General features: G+C 48.4%; 1 protein-coding gene across 4 annotated transcripts in view; it reads right to left on the bottom strand.

The window, feature by feature from the left end:
* Positions 1-16,595, bottom strand: part of arhgap21a (Rho GTPase activating protein 21a) — a 276,620-nt gene that overhangs the window by 100,451 nt on the left and 159,574 nt on the right. For 3 of the 4 annotated variants that reach the window (XM_085987749.1, XM_085987750.1, XM_085987751.1), the window contains exon 5: positions 10,873-10,965. In XM_085987749.1, coding sequence (XP_085843875.1) covers positions 10,873-10,965 — 93 coding nt within the window. Of the gene's footprint in view, positions 1-3,833; positions 3,951-10,872; positions 10,966-16,595 lie in introns of those variants that run through there. The other variant, XM_085987752.1, reaches the window with a different exon arrangement.

Here is a 16,595-nt window from a genome sequence, read left to right as displayed (position 1 = left end):
TTTTAAAATTCTCATCCTGGTTTTCAAATCCCTTCATGGCCTCGCCCCTTCCCATCTCTGTAATCTCCTCCAGCCCCACAACACCCACTGCCCCCCACGAAAATACCTGTGCTCCTCTAATTCTGGCTTCGTGAGCAGCCCTGATTTTAATCGCTCAACCACTGGTGGCTGCACCTTCTGTTGCTTCGGTCCTAAGCTCTGGAATTCCCTCCCTAAAGCACTCCACCTCTCTTTCCTCCTTTAAGACGCACCTTAAAACCTACCTCTTTGACCAAACTTTTAGTCATCTGCCCTAATTTCCACTTATATGGCTCGGTGTCAAATTTTGTTTGGTAACACACCTGTGAAGCAACTTGGGACATTTTACTACGCCAAAGGCGCCATATAAATACAAGTTGTTGTTGTTGCCCTTGGGCGGACACAGAGGCAATAACCATGACGATTTTAGGCATCAGGAATATAAATTATAAGGAAAGGTTAAGAAAGTTGGTGCTTGATCACTTTTGAATAAAACAAAACTTTTGAGCTGGCCTAATGGAAGTTTTACAAATTGTGGGGGAAGGAACAAAGTTGATCCAAACAAATTGTTTAGTATCACGAAGAGCTCAAAAAGCAGGGGATACAAGTTTCAGCAAAAATAAAATCAGCAAGCAAGAGCCAAAAGAGCAAATCAGGAGGATTTCACACAAAAGGGCAATCTGGACCAGCGGAACGGTAATATAGTGGTTATGTTATTGCACTAGCAATCCAGAGGCCTGGACGAATGATCTGGAGACACGAGTTCAAATCCCACCACAGTAGCTGGGGAATTTAAATTCAGTTAAATAAAACTGGAACAAAAAGCTAGTATCAGTAATGGTGACCATGAAACTATTGGATTGTCGTAAAAACCCCTCGGGTTCACTAATGTCCTTAAGTGAAGGAAACCTGCCATCCTTACCTGGTCTGGCCTATATGTGACTCCAGACCCACAGCAACGTGGTCGACTCTTAACTGCCCTCTGAAATGGCCGAGCAAGCTACTTAGTTGTAAAAAAAACACTACAAAAAACAATTACAATAAAACCAGACGGACCACCTGGCATTGACCTCGGCACCGGCTACGGACATGACAACGGCACAGTCAGCCCAGTTGAGCCTGCAAAGTCCTCCTCACCAACATCTGGCAAAATTGGGAGAGCTGTCCCACAGACTAGTCAAACAGCCGCCTGACAGTCATACTCACAGAATCATACCGTTCAGCGAATCTCCCAAGCTCCTCCATCACCATCCCTGGGTATGTCCTGTCCGACCGGCAGGACAGACCTACCAGGGGTGGCGGCACAGTGGTATACAGTCGGGAAGGAGTGGCCCTGGGAGTCCTCAGCATTGACTCCGGACCCCATGAAGTCAAGCATGGGCAAGGAAACCTCCTGCTGATTACCACCTACCGCCCTCTCTCAGCTGATGAAGCAATACTCCTCCATGTTGAACACCACTTGGAAAAAGCACTGAGAGTAGCAAGGGCACAGAATGTCTTCTGGGTGGGGGATTGGATCAGTGACCACCTCACAGTCATTGTGGAGACGAAGTCCCATCTTCACAGTGAGGACACCCTCCATCGTGTTGTGTGGCACTACCACCGTACTAAATGGGATAGATTCAGAACAGATCTAGCAGCTCAAAACTGGGCATCCATGAAGACGCTATGGGCCAGCAGCAGCAGAATTGTATTGCACCACAATCTGTAACCTCATGGCCTGGCATATCCCTCACTCTACCGTTACCATCAAGCCAGGAGACCAACCCTGTTTCAATAAGGAGTGTAGAAGAGCATGCCAGGAGCAGCACCAGGCATATCTAAAAATGCGGTGCCAACCTGGGGAAGCTGCAACACAGGACTACATGCATGCTAAAAAGCAGAAGCAGCTATAGCGAGAGCTAAGCGATCCCACAATCAACTGATCAGATCAAAGCTCTGCAGTCCCGCCACATCCACTCGTGAATGGTGGTGGACCATTAAACAACTAACGGGAGGAGGCGGCTCCATGAATATACCCATCCTCAATGATGGTGGAGACCAGCACGTGAGTGCTAAAGACAAGGCTGAAGCATTTACAGATGTGCCGAGTGGATGATCAATATCGGTCTCCTCCTGAGGACCCCAGAAGCCAGTCTTCAGCCAATTCAATTCACTCCACGTGATATCAAGAAATGGCTGAGTGCACTGGATACAGCAAAGGCTGTGGGCCCCGACAACATCCCAGCTGTCGTGCTGAAGACTTGTGCTCCAGAACTAGCCACGCCTCTAGCCAAGCTGTTCCAGTACATCTATAACACTGGTATCTATCCGACAATGTGGAAAAATGCCCAGGTATGCCCTGTCCACAAAAAGCAGGACAAATCCAATCTGGCCAATTACCGCCCCATCAGTCTACTCTCAATCAGCAGCAAAGTGATGGAAGGTGTCATCAACAGTGCTATCAAGCAGCACTTACTCACCAATAACCTGCTCACTGATGCCCAGTTTGGGTTCCACCAGGACCACTTGGCTCCAGACCTCATTACAGCCTTGGTCCAAACATGGACAAAAGCGCTGAATTCCAGAGGTGAGGCGAGAGTGACTGCCCTTGACATCAAAGCAGCATTTGACCGAGTGTGGCATCAAGGAGCCCTAGTAAAACTGAAGTCAATGGGAATCGGGGGGGAAAACTCTCCACTGGCTGGAGTCATACCTAGCACAAAGGAAGATGGTTGTGGTGGTTGGAGGTCCATCATCACAGCCCCAGGACATCTCTGCAGAAGTTTGTCAGGGCAGTGTCCTAGGCCCAACGAGCTTCAGCTGCTTCATCAATGACCTTCCCTCCATAAGGTCAGAAGTGGTAATGTTCACTGATGACTGCATAGTGTTCAGTACCATTCGCAACTCCTCAGATAATGAAGCAGTCCATGCCCGCATGCTGCAAGACCTGGACGACGTTCAGGCTTGGGCTGATAAGTGGCAGGTAACATTCGCACCACACAAGTGCCAGGCAATGACTATCTCCAACAAGCAAGCATCTAACCACTGCCCCATGACATTCAACAGCATTAGCATCGCCGAATCCCCCACCACCAATATCCTGGGGGTCACCATTGACAAGAAACTTAACTGGACCAGCCACATAAATACTGGGGCAACAATACTGTGGAACTTGGAGGTGGTGGTGTTTCCATGCGCCCGCTGCCCTTATCCTTCTAGGTGGTAGAGGTCGCGGGTTTGAGAGGTGCTGCCGAAGAAGCCTTGGCGAGTTGCTGCAGTGCATCTTGTAAATGGTACACTGCAGGCACGGTACGCCAGTGGTGGAGGGACTGAATGTTTAAGGTGGTGCATGGGGTGCCAATCAAGCGGGCTGCTTTGTCAAGCATGATGAGTGTTGTTGGAGCTGCACTCATCCAGGCAAGTGGAGAGTATTACATCTCACTCCTGACTTGTGCCTTGTAGATGGTGGAAAGGCTACAGCGATGTCCTGGAGCTGTGATGATTAACCTCCAACCACCATAACCATCTTCCTTTGTGCAAGGTATGACTCCAACCAGTGGAGAGTTTCCCCCCCCCGCACCCCCCACCCGATAACCATGGACTTCAGTTTTACTAGGGCTCCTTGATGCCACACTCGGTCAAATGCCGCCTTGATGTCAAGGGCAAGTCAGAGGCTGGGTATTCTGCGGCGAGTGTCTCACCTCCTGACTCCCCAAAGCTTTTCCACCATCTACAAGGCACAAGTAAGGAGTGTGATGGAATACTCTCCACTACCACCTAGAAGGACAAGGGCAGCAGGCACATGGGAACACCATCACCTCCAAGTCACACACCATCCTGACTGGAAGTATATCGCCGTTCCTTCATCGTTGCTGGGTCAAAATCCTGGAACTCCCTCCCCAACAGCACTGTGGGAGTACCTTCACCACACGGACTTCAGCGGTTCAAGAAGGCAGCTCACCACCATCTTCTCAAGGGCAACTAGGGCAAGGGAGAAGTTAAAGATAGTATTAGATCAAAGGAAGAGGCTTATAATGTTGCCAAAAAGAGTAGTAAGCCTGAAGATTGGGAGGATTTTAGAATTCAGCAAAGGAGGACCAAGAAATTGATAAAGAAAGGGAAAATAGAATGAGAGTAAACTAGTGAGAGACATAAAAACAGACTGTAAAAGCTTCTATAGGTATGTAAAAAGGAAAAGATTCGCAAAACTAAATGTGGGTCCCTTACAAGCCGAGACAGGAGAATTTATAATGGGGAATAAGGAAATGGCGGAGAAATTAAACAAATACTTTGTCTCTGTCTTCACAGAAGACGACGCAAAAAACTTACAGGAAATAGTGGAGAACCAAGGCTCTAGTGAGAATGAGGAACTGAAAGAAATTAGTATTAGTTAAAAAATAGTACTGGAGAAATTAATGGGACTGAAAGCCAATAAATCCCCATGACCTGATAGCCACCTCTTTCAAAACCCTAGGATGTAGGCCAGAGAGATAGTGGATGCATTGGTTGTCATTTTCCAAAATTCCATAGATTGTAGAACGGTTCCCGCAGATTGGAAAGTAGCAAATGTACCCCCACTATTTAAGAAAGGCAGGAGAGACAAAACGGGGAACTACAGACCAGTTAGCCTGACATCAGTAATAGGGAAAATGCTAGAATCTATTATTAAGGACGTGGTAACAGGGCACTTAGAAAATAATAATAGGATTGGGCAGAGTCAACACGGATTTAAGAAAGGGAAATAGTGTTTGACAAATCGGTTAAGAGTTTTTTGAGGTTGTAAACAGCAGAATAGATAAGGGGGAACCAGTGGATGTGGTGTATTTGGATTTTCAGAAGGCATTCGATAATGTGCCACACAAGAGGTTATTAAACAAAATTAGGGCTCATCGGATTGGGGGTAATATACTAGCGTGGATTGAGGATTGGTTAACGGACAGAAAAGAGAGTAGGAATAAACAGGTCATTTTCGGGCTGGCAGGCTGTAACTAGTGGGGTACTGCAAGGATCAGTGCTTGGGCCTCAGCTATTCACAATCTACATCAATGATTTGGATGAGATGACCAAATGTAATGTATCCAAGTTTGCTGATGATACAAAGCTGGGTGGGAATGTAAGTTGTGAGGAGGATGCAAGGAGGCTTCAAAAGGATATAGACAGGCTAAGTGAGTGGGCAAGAACATGGCAAATGGAATATAATGTGGAGAAATGTGAAGTTATCCACTTTGGTAGGAAAAATAGAAAAGCAGAGTATTTTTTTAAATGGAGAGATTGGGAAATGTTGGTGTCCAGAGGGACCTGGGTGTCCTTGTACATGAATCACTGAAAGTAACATGCAGGTACAGCATGCAATTAGAAAGCAAATGGTATGTTGGCCTTTATTACAAGAGGATTTGAGTATAAGAGTAAAGACGTCTTACTGCAATTATATAGAGCCCTGGTGAGACCAAACCTGGGAGTATTGTGTACAGTTTTGGTCTCCTTACCGAAGGAAGGATATACTTGCCATAAAGGGAGTGCAACGAAAGTTCACCAGACTGGTTCCTGGAATGGGGGGGATTGTCCTATGAGGAGATTGAGTAGACTAGGCCTATATTCTCTAGAGTTTAGAAGAATGAGAGGTGATCTCATTGAAACATACAAAATTCTTACAGGACTTGATGGGGTAGATGCAGGGAGGATGTTTCCCTGGCTGGGGAGTCTAGAACCAAGGGGTCACAGTCTCAGAATAAGGGGTCGGCCATTTAGGACCGAGATGAGGAGAAATTTCTTCACTCAGAGGGTGGTGAATCCTTGGAATTCTCTACCCCAGAGGGCTGTGGAGGCTCAGTCGTTGAGTATATTCAAGACAGAGATCGATAGATTTTTGAATATTAAGGGAATCAAGGGATATGGGGATAGTGCAGGAAAGTGGAGATGAGGTCGAAGATCAGCCATGATCTTATTGAATGGCAGAGCAGGCTCAAAAGGCCTACTCCTGCTTCTATTTATGTTTTTATGTTAACTAGGGATAAGCAATAAATGCTGGCCTTGCCAGCGACGCCCACATCCCATAAATGAAAAAAACCCAAAGAATGCCATTGAAGCAAATAATATAAATGGGTCCAAAAGGCAACTACACGCGTTTCTGCAGAAAGGAACTATGGGCCACAGTGAGAAGAAAGTAAATCAATCATAAAGGGATATGCTTGGTAAAGTAATGGCCTTTTCCTGTTCCTAAAAATTCTTGTTGTTACGAACCGTTTCACTAGATAGGGGTACAGGGAAGTCCAAAGCACGTGGAGGGCAGAATCTTACAAAATGGATTACAATTTAAAAGTGTTGCACTTTGAATAATTCGGTTTAAAAACATTTATTTATTTTCAGAATACATGAATTAAAATATGTAAACTTTAATGTGGCACTAAAATGCTCACATGCAGCAGATACAGTTCTTAACTTTGATATCAAATCACGACAAACCCAAATAAATGAAAGGAAACCAGCTTCTGTGCAATTAGCTATTAAAACAACTTGTTTTATATACTGCAATTGCCCACGGTTTCATTACCTACATTTGCTGTAGCCTTTTTCTTCCATTACACACTTGTACTCCTTTTATCATCACACTTATTCAATCTTAATTCCCATCTCAGTCAAAACTAAGCTGCTAAAAGTAGCTACTTGAACAGGAAAGTAATTTTGAATACATTTAGGTGATATATTAGAGACATTGGGGTAGGTTTCTGCTTGGAGTGCAATCTGGTTTTCCGAAGTGAAGTTATGGTTAGAGTTTCTGCGCAAACTCATTTGCATAACCAAACGTAAAATCTTCCAGGAACCAGTGCAATCGGGCAGCGTAATAGAATGTAATTCGTTTTTTTCCCCTTGCATTAAAAAATATTCATTGATGTATTTAAGAGTGGCATCATGATGCAGTTTTATTAATACAGCTGGAAATGGGTTTATCATAAAAACAAGCATTTTTAATAAGAGTGTCTAATCCACCACCTGTAAGTAACTGATTTTAAAAATCACTGAAAATGACTTAAAAAAAACTATACTGAACAATTATTGTTTCATTGCTGTACACTCATCCGTTTCTTAGTAAATTAAATGTTCTTTAATATTTAAATACTTTTAAAATATGCCTACTACAGGAAACTTTCTGGTATCCGGCACGGACGGGACCGACGTGTTGCCGGTTCATCAACAATTCCGGATAACCGAGCGCTATAGTAAAAGACTAGCTGGGGGAGCCCGGCGGTGCCGAGGCTTTTGAGAGGGCATGTTGTTGGAAGAGAGAGAGCGCGAGTGGGGGGGGGGGGGGGGGGGGGGGGGGGGGGGGGGGAGGGAAAGAGAGAGAGCGCGAGTGGGGGGGGGGGGGGGGGAAAGAGAGAGAGCGCGAGTGGGGGGGGAAAAAGAGAGAGCGCGCGAGTGGGGGGGGGGGGGAAAGAGAGAGCGCGAGTGGGGGGGGGGGGGAAGAGAGAGAGCGCGAGTGGGGGGGGGGGGAAGAGAGAGAGCGCGAGTGGGGGGGGGGGAAGAGAGAGAGCGCGAGTGGGGGGGGGGGGAAGAGAGAGAGCGCGAGTGGGGGGGGGGGGAAGAGAGAGAGCGCGAGTGGGGGGGGGGGAAGAGAGAGAGCGCGAGTGGGGGGGGGGAAGAGAGAGAGCGCGAGTGGGGGGGGGGGAAGAGAGAGAGCGCGAGTGGGGGGGGGGGGGAAGAGAGAGAGCGCGAGTGGGGGGGGGGGAAGAGAGAGAGCGCGAGTGGGGTGGGGGGGGAAGAGAGAGAGCGCGAGTGGGGGGGGGGAAAGAGAGAGAGCGCGAGTGGGGGGGGGGGGGAAGAGAGAGAGCGCGAGTGGGGGGGGGGGAAAGAGAGAGAGCGCGAGTGGGGGGGGGGAAGAGAGAGAGCGCGAGTGGGGGGGGGGGAAGAGAGAGAGCGCGAGTGGGGGGGGGGAAGAGAGAGAGCGCGAGTGGGGGGGGGGAAGAGAGAGAGCGCGAGTGGGGGGGGGGAAAGAGAGAGAGCGCGAGTGGGGGGGGGGAAAGAGAGAGCGCGAGTGGGGGGGGGGGAAAGAGAGAGCGCGAGTGGGGGGGGGGAAAGAGAGAGCGCGAGTGGGGGGGGGGGGGAAGAGAGAGAGCGCGCGAGTGGGGGGGGGGGAAGAGAGAGAGCGCGAGTGGGGGGGGGGGAGAGAGAGAGCGCGAGTGGGGGGGGGAAGAGAGAGAGAGCGCGAGTGGGGGGGGAAGAGAGAGAGCGCGAGTGGGGGGGGGGGGGAAGAGAGAGAGCGCGAGTGGGGGGGGGAAAGAGAGAGCGCGAGGGGGGGGGGGGGGGGGAAGAGAGAGAGCGCGAGTGGGGGGGGGGAAAAGAGAGCGCGAGTGGGGGGGGAAAGAGAGAGAGCGCGAGTGGGGGGGGGGGGGAAGAGAAGAGAGCGCGAGTGGGGGGGAAGAGAGAGCGCGAGTGGGGGGGAAGAGAGAGAGCGAGTGGGGGGGAAGAGACCCTCTCTCTCATCCCTCCCCCCCACCCTCTCTTCCCCTTCCCCCCCCACCCTCTCTCTCTCTTCCCTCCCCCCCCCACCCTCTCTCTCTCTTCCCTCCCCCCCCCCACCCTCGCTCTCTTCCCTCCCCGCCCGACTTACCCGAGCTCAGCTGCCGCTGCGGCCCGCCGCCGCACACCGGAGCTCAGCTGCCGCTGCGGCCGATTTGTTACTCCAGGCCCCGCCATCCGCCCGCTCTCCGGGGCAAGGTAAGAGCCGGCTCCGGCCCCACACCGCCAGGGATCAGCACCCGAGGAACCCGCCCAACGTGAACGAAGACCCTGCTTACCTGTCAGGCGTGCGCCGGGCCTCTTCCCCGCGCATTCAGGAGGCGCGAGCTGGTTTCAAGACTGCCGGCGTGCCCCGTTGCCGGGGTAACCTGCCCCGCCCGAGAGCCGCAGCGTGCTCCGTTGCCGGGGTTTCCTTTTTTTTTCAAGACGCCGCGTCTCAGCCGGCGTGCCCCGTTGCCGGGGTAACCCGCCCCGACCGAGAGCCGCAGCGGGCTCCGTTGCCGGGGTTTCCTTTTTTTTTCTTTTTCAAGACGCCGCGTCTCAGCTGCTCCTGCTGCGCGCGCACCCTGACCCTCGTGGCTGACGCCGTTGCCCTGGGTAACGTGACGTGGGGGGGGGGGGGGGGGAGGGGGTGAGGAGCTTAGCAGAAGCCCTAGCTCGGGCCTGGCTGGGCAAGAAAGTCCCAGGCTTTCAGGCCTAACAAAAAAACAGGAAAAGGTAGGAAAAAGAATGTTCAGTTTAGAAAAAATATTTACAAATGAATGAAGTTTTTTTAAAAACAATTTAATAAATTCAATGTTATTTTGCTGGAAATGTATATTTGAAAAGAAAGACGCAGAAAGCAGGAAAAAGATTGGAAGCAAGATGGCGGCCAATCACCTCGGTTCAGAAGGATAAGGCCCGCCCACACACGCACCGATTGGTCGACCGGTCAGGTCACCGAAGCGTAGGATTGGTCAATCGTCGAGTCACTCGACACTCAACTGTAGGAAGGAACCCGCCGTCCGATTGGTGGACCTCGACGTCACACGGTCGCTAATGAGATGCTAATGAGCGGAACGCTGAACGTTTTTGGGATACCGCGGGCGGGATTTTTGTCTGGCCGAAACGTAAATACGCCTATGACCGGTCCGGAATCGCAAGCTTTCTTTTGAGGCGACGCGCGTGTCGGTACGCTCTGTAACTTTCAAACGTATAGAGAACGGATGGACAGACAGACATCGGGACAGACATCAGGACAGACAGACAGAAGAGCTCTTTTAATAAAAGATAGATACGGAGCTCAGAGCTCCGTATAAAGCAACAAACCCTGTTGACAGCTTCAAAACAATCGGCACAAGTTGTAAGAGTCTCTGTAGCTTAGCAACAGCTTCAGCTACACCCTTGAACAGCAACAAATCAATTAAAAAAAGTAACTAAAAGTAAAAAAAGTTACCTGAACCAACTCCTGAATTTTGCCAGTGGATAGAGCGTTCCGGTTATTTAGGGGCCGGTTAATCGAAAGTTTCCTGTAGTGCCTTTGCGCCCAAAAACAAAACTAGCTTAAATTTAAAGAGTCCCCTCGAATGGTCGCAAACAGGCGTAATCACCGGAAACTCGCCATGCTCATTATTTCGATCTGGGGGCATGGCCAGTTTTATGGGCGGGGTCAGCTTCCAGCGTGATGTTTTTTAAACCAGCTTTAAAGATCGCGGAAACTCGATTTACACTCGACGTAACTTGCGCTTAAAATGATGCATCTTTTACACTGGTTTGGCCAATTTCAGGTGAATTGTGGAAACTCTAGGCCATTGTTTTTAAAGAGAGCTCAAAGATAGTTGTGAATACCACTTGCAAACTACAAATTTCATAGTGCATGCATTTTAAACAAATATAAATTATATTCCACATCCTATATTGGATAACTTCCAGTCCTATGAATCAGGCCATAATACAGCTGAATGATGCATTATGTTACAAGGAAAAGATGGGTTACAGGAACAGAAAATGGTTTGGCTGGAAATCTGAGAAGCAATAAGGAATTTTAGTTACAATACTAGGGTGACAAACAGAGGTTCAGCTATGTAGGAAATCAATTTCACATCTGCACCTTCACTTCACTAAAATTCAAAGATCGGCACAATTCAAGCACCATTACACATGACTTGTACTTTGGTGCAGATATCTTTTAATAGTGCTACATAGCTTTTACAACATTCCTACACCAAAGTACAGCAAAGTTCAAATATTCTGTATAATGGAGGTGCTGCTCAACACTTACTTGACTCAACATATAGAAAAGGCCTGTGCAAAATATCCACTTCATGCAACTATGTGCTCTACGTAACAATACAAAACACAAGGGTCTTTCAGTACCTGTACATAATCCAGCTCCATGTGCTGGCCCACCTTCCTTAACCTGTTTAACAAAGATGGTGTCCATTGGCTCCAGTTTGCCTCTGCTTTGTCCTGTAAAATACAAGAGAGGCGTGTAAATTAATTTAAAATGGGGAAATGCTTCACACTAGATTTTGAAAATATTAAGTTAATTTTTTTTTTTTTTTTAAATACCAGTAAAAGTGCTTAATTGGATGTCAATAAGATTCTAGAAAAAGCCTACTCAACTCAGTTTAACAGCAAGGTTATGGGGGTCAATCTGGATGAATCCAAACACAATGATCTTTCTTCGACAGCATCTCCCAAATCCAAGACCTCTACCACCTAGAAGGACAAGGGCAGCAGGCGTGTGGGAACACCACCACCTCCAAGTTCCCCGCCAATTCACACACCATCCTGACTTGGAAGTATTTTGCCATTCCTTCATCGTCGCTGGGTCAAAATCTTGGAACTCCCTCCCTAACAACACTGTGGGAGCACCTTCACCACACAGACTGCAGCGGCTCAAGGTGACGGCTCACGGTGAGGGCAGCACGGTGGCATAGTGGTTAGCACTGTTGCCTCACAGCGCCAGGGACCCGGGTTCGAATCCGGCCTCGGGTGACTGTCTGTGTGGAGTTTGCACATTCTCCCCGTGTTTGCGTGGGTTTCCTCTGGGTGCTTCGGTTTCCTCCCACAGTCCAAAGATGTGCGGGTTAGGTTGATTGGCTATGATAAATTGACCCTTAGTGTTAGGGGGATTAAATACGTGGGGTTACGGGGATAGGGTGGGATATGTGTTGGTGTAGGGGTTACGGGGATCGGGTGGGATATGTGTCGGTGCAGGCTCGATGGGCCGAAATGGCCTCTATCTGCACTGTGGGGTTTCTGTGATTCTGAAGGGCAATTACGGATGGGAAATAAACGCCCAGATCCCGCAAATGAATTTAAAAAATCCAAACCACCCAAGCATAGAACATCAACTGAACTGTCAATTGCTATATGGCCAAAATATGATTCTACTGCTTACAGTTTAATACAGCACTTAAAAAAAAAAACAGTAAAAAAATTAATCCATTTGAAATATGCATGACCAGATTGAATGTTACAAGTGCTTTATACACTACAGAAATACTATAATTTTTCTTAGCAACACTTTGTAAATTCTGCTACAAATAACTATTGAAAGCAAAAGAATGATGCAATTGTGAATGGGGCTTTAACCAGCAGCCACTAGAAAAGGTCTACTCAACTCATTTTAAGATCAAGATTATGGGGATCAATCTGGATGATTTTTGCCAGCACTTTTGAGGAAAAGTCAGCAGGAGAGCTTTGAAGGAGGAGGAAAGTGGAAGGACCTGAAGTATAGACGCAGGTGAAAATCAATTGGAAGAGTCAGGGCTGGGAACTGGTGGGAGAACATTTTTTGTCAGCATCCAGTTTTCAAGAAGAGGATGAAGAGGCTGCAGTTGGAGCTTCAGATTTTTAAATTCAATGTTTAGTGGAAATATACATTTAACTTCTTGGACTCAGCAAACAGGCCGAGACAGGCTCAGGGTTTGCACTGAAGAACAGAAGAAGCACGACAGCGCCACTAATGGAGGAAGTGTGCATTGTAGGTGTTAACTGTTACAGCACTACCTTACTTATTGGAGTGGGCCTTTGGCGTAGCGGTAGCATCCCCGCCGCTGGGCCAGAAGGCGTAGGGTTTCGAACCCCGCTCCAGACAGTCCCGGCAAGTGGAGTCGGAGCTCCGGCTCTAAATTCTGGGTTGACATCCAGCAGGATACTTGCGTCCGTGGGTGTGGGTGGCCCCCCCCCCCCCTCGTATGGGTTGTGGGAGCCCGTAAAACCCTCCCGCGATAGGACTAACCACCCTAATGGCTGGTACGAAGATGGTTACGGTCACGGAAGGAGCGTTAATCGCGGCCAGAAATCCTTCCACCACTTCATACAGTTCCCCAAAGGGAACAGTATGAAGACACGTACGACGACGACCTTACTTATTGAAATCAGTGTGTCACATAGGCATTACTGAAAACTCAGAAGAACTCAAGGAAATTAATGTACCAGAACGCCCATGGCATTACTCAGAGATTCAGAGAATTTACTGTTCTGTAACAACAGGGATGTTTATACCATGTAGGGGACAACATCTGGCTCACTGGTTATTCTGGGACTTGTGGGATAGAGGAGATGGGAGAGACGAGGAGGGCGAGAATGGAGAAAGGAGAGCAGGGAAGCTGGCTCCAATCAGCTACATGTAACTCAGTAGGAGGGGAGGAATGGTTGCAGTCATGTGAGCAGACAGGGGTGGGCTCCAAGCACTCGTAATTACCAGTGTTGGAGGAGGGTCAGAGATGCGTGAGCTCCGAACACCGAACTATGGTCAGTTTAGTCAGGGATGGAGTATTGCTAAGCTGAGCAGGTGGATTCCAATTAGCTACGTAATGCTCAATGGAAGGAAGGGGGGGGGGGGGGGGGGAAGGAGGAAGGCGTGAGAACACTAGAATTTTGTTCCGTGCAGAGTGGATGTCAAGTGTGTACTGGGAGTTCATTCCACATTTCGATGTTTATATTGGGCAAAGGACAAGTGGAGAGGCGTGCAGGATTTCTGTTCAGTCCTGGAGTACAGGGGAGGATTATAATCTCACTTCTCTCTCAGCAGAGAGAGGGAGAGACAAAAAGAGAGTGAAAGAAAAACAATAGCGAGGCAGACAGACTGTGTTTTTCCTCATTCAAGAGAGTTCTTTTTATAAAAGTTTAATTTTGAAATCAAATAAGAACTCTTTTTTTTAAGGATTAAAACAGAACATTTTGAAAACAATCAGCAGGTCAGGCAGTATCTGTGGAGAGAGAAACTAAATTAATGTTTCAGGTTGATGACCTTTCATCAGAACTGGAAGATTTTAGAGATGAACAGTTTTAAGCAAGTGCAGAGCCAGGGAAAAGGGGGCATGAAAAGAACAAAGGGGAGGTGTCTGTGATAGGCTGGAGGGCAGGAGTGATTAAATGACAAAAGTTACGATGGCGCAAAGCAAAAGGAGGAGATGATAATGAGACAAGTATAGAAACAGAAGTTGTGTCCAGGGAATCTGTAAATGGTTCCAGCAGAATAGCAGAGGGGGAGGGAACTTGGAAAATCTGGCAGAGAACAAAAGCAGGTAAGACCCCAGGGGTGCAGACAACCCTGTCAGCCATGTCCGAGGATCCCCACCCAAAGCACCAGCCCGCATCTCCTCCACTCCCAGTGGTTCTGGTGCAGCCATCCTTCATTACCAGCACCTGGTGTCCAAGAGAAAATGTCAGCAGTGCAAGGTCTAAAGTTGTTAAACTCAATGTTACGACCGGACGGCTGTAAAGTGCTTTGTAGAAAGAAAGATCACTTCTGCCCTCCACCCCATCACAGACCTCTTTTTTAAAATTCCTGTCCCCTTTTCCCTGGCTTAAAAGCTGTTAATCTCCACCATCTTCCAGTTCTGATGAAAGGTCATCGTCCTGATACATTAACTCTGTTTCTCCCTCCACAGATGTTGTCTGACCATTTTCTAATTTTAATTTCAGATTGCCAGCATTTTGCTTTTGTTTTACTCTTAAGGAAACAAAGAGAGAAAGAGGGGATGGGGAGGGGGAGGGAAACAAACTTGGGGTGAGGGGGCACGTAGCCTCTAGCCACCTGCCTTTGGATGGAAGGAGTGGGAGTGCGGGAGGGGAGAGTGGATGCATGGCTATGGGTGAGGTGAGAGACGCCAGAACAAGGGAGAGGAGAGGGTACATGGGTTCAAAGTAGACAGGGTTAGTGATGGAAACAAGTGTGTTGGGAAGGTGAAGGGATTGGAGACGTGATGGGAATGAGGGAGAGCGGAAGGCGCAAGTAATTGGGGCCAAATGGGAGGGGATTCATCGAAGGCAACATTTTCATCAAAAACCCCATCATCCCAAATGGAGGTGCAGACAAAAGTAGCTCCCAGCCAAAGAAAAGACAAATAGAAAAGGACAGAGAAGCACATAATTAGAGGGAGAAGCAGAAGAGAAAAACAAAAACAGAATAGGAGAGACAGAAAGAAATGGCAACACAGACAGCAGAGACAGGCAAAAGATATAGGCCCCAATATTAATGTGATGGCGGGTTCCGAGCGAGGCAGGGCTTAAATTGCGTGGCTGAAACCGGAGGTCGTATCAGTGGGTCGAAATCTGCGATCGCAATTGAAGTGAAGCAATAAATTTTGACTTCCAGGTTTCGTGTATCCAGGCTGCGCAGCGGGCATGATGCGCACCAGCATGACGTGATCTCAACTCTATTTAAAGGGACAATCTAGAAATATAAATTGGGGGATACAGGGAGGTGTTTAGGACGGATACACAGAGAGCGAGGGCAGCACCCAGATTTAATGATGCATCCCTAGAATTACTGCTGGGCGCAGTCAGGAGAAGGAGGGACATACATTTCCCCAGCAATGGGAAGAAGAAACCTGTGGCTCTCACCAAGGTGTGGTTGGAGGTAGCTGAGGAGGTGAGCAGCAGGAGCATTGTGCCCCAGTCTTGGATGCAATGTAGGACTTGATTTAATGATCTAACCAGGTCAGGAAAAGTGAGTACATTTGCTGATTCACCTGCAGCCTGTGGTTTAAGCTACCGTCCCACATTCTGTCATGCGAAGCGTTCTCCATCACATCATTCCTCACACCCACTCAAATTTCAGCAGCAGCCAGCCTTCACTTTCTATGCACTTCATCAGTTCCCCATTTATCCATTCCCACTCACCCCAATCCTTATGCACAATATTGCATCTGTCTCAGTCATCCTCACCAAATGCACTGCATCCATTGGGTGAATACGTGACCTTCAGTCACTCACCAGTCTGTTTTTTTTGCCCCTTGTAGAAGAGTGTACAAAACACACGGGAGAGGGAGAGGACTGGAGGGGGGGCCGCCACAAGTAATCCAACTCACAGATGCAGGAGAGAATGCCCTGGAGACAAGGGGCACATTTGTATTTCTCTCAGAGATGGAGAGACAGGGAATTCGCAGATAGCTGGTGACAGAATTACAAATATCTCTGACACACCCATGCTGGCTTTATTTCATCAATGACTGAACTATGAGAAGACTGAGTATGGTGATTGTCAAGGTGGTGACTTTGCCACGACTAATTACATAGGATATACAGCACAGAAACAGGCCATTCAGTCCAACCAGTCCACACCGGCAAATTTATATCCCGTTCTTTCGTCTTCCTGAGCCATCAATGTATACCATGGAGTGTGTGGCCGCCTTCATGGAGCTTCAAGCACGACTCTTAAATGAGTCCATGTAGGCCATTTGCACGGCCGTGCAGACTCTGGATGCCAACATGTCTACCGCCTTAAACAAGATGACAGATACCTGATTTGTGGCCACTGATCTTCACAAGCTGGTCTACAGTAGAGTAGTAGGAGTGATGTGGCACTGGCCCAGGAGAGGGATGATGGTGAAAGGAGAAGTGGGGACTCCACTCAAAGCGCTTCCACTCTCACCCGTCGCCCACCCACCCCACCAGGCAGTATCCGACAGGCTGCCTAGTCTCCCGATAGCGGAGTCTGCCCCTGCACAGGTGGAGCAGTCTTTGGATGGCCCCTCAGGGGCTCTGAAACCCAGAGAGCGTAGGCCAAAAGCATCTCAGCAATCAAGACAAGAATCTGAGCAGCTTCCCTTTATTTCTGCTGAAACCACAGGATGCACCAC

This window comes from Somniosus microcephalus, chromosome 5, assembly GCF_052327205.1.
Source record: "Somniosus microcephalus isolate GS21.2 chromosome 5, FLI_Smic_1.0, whole genome shotgun sequence".
Lineage (NCBI taxonomy): Eukaryota > Metazoa > Chordata > Chondrichthyes > Squaliformes > Somniosidae > Somniosus > Somniosus microcephalus.
This window is presented reverse-complemented; position numbering and strand designations above follow the sequence as displayed.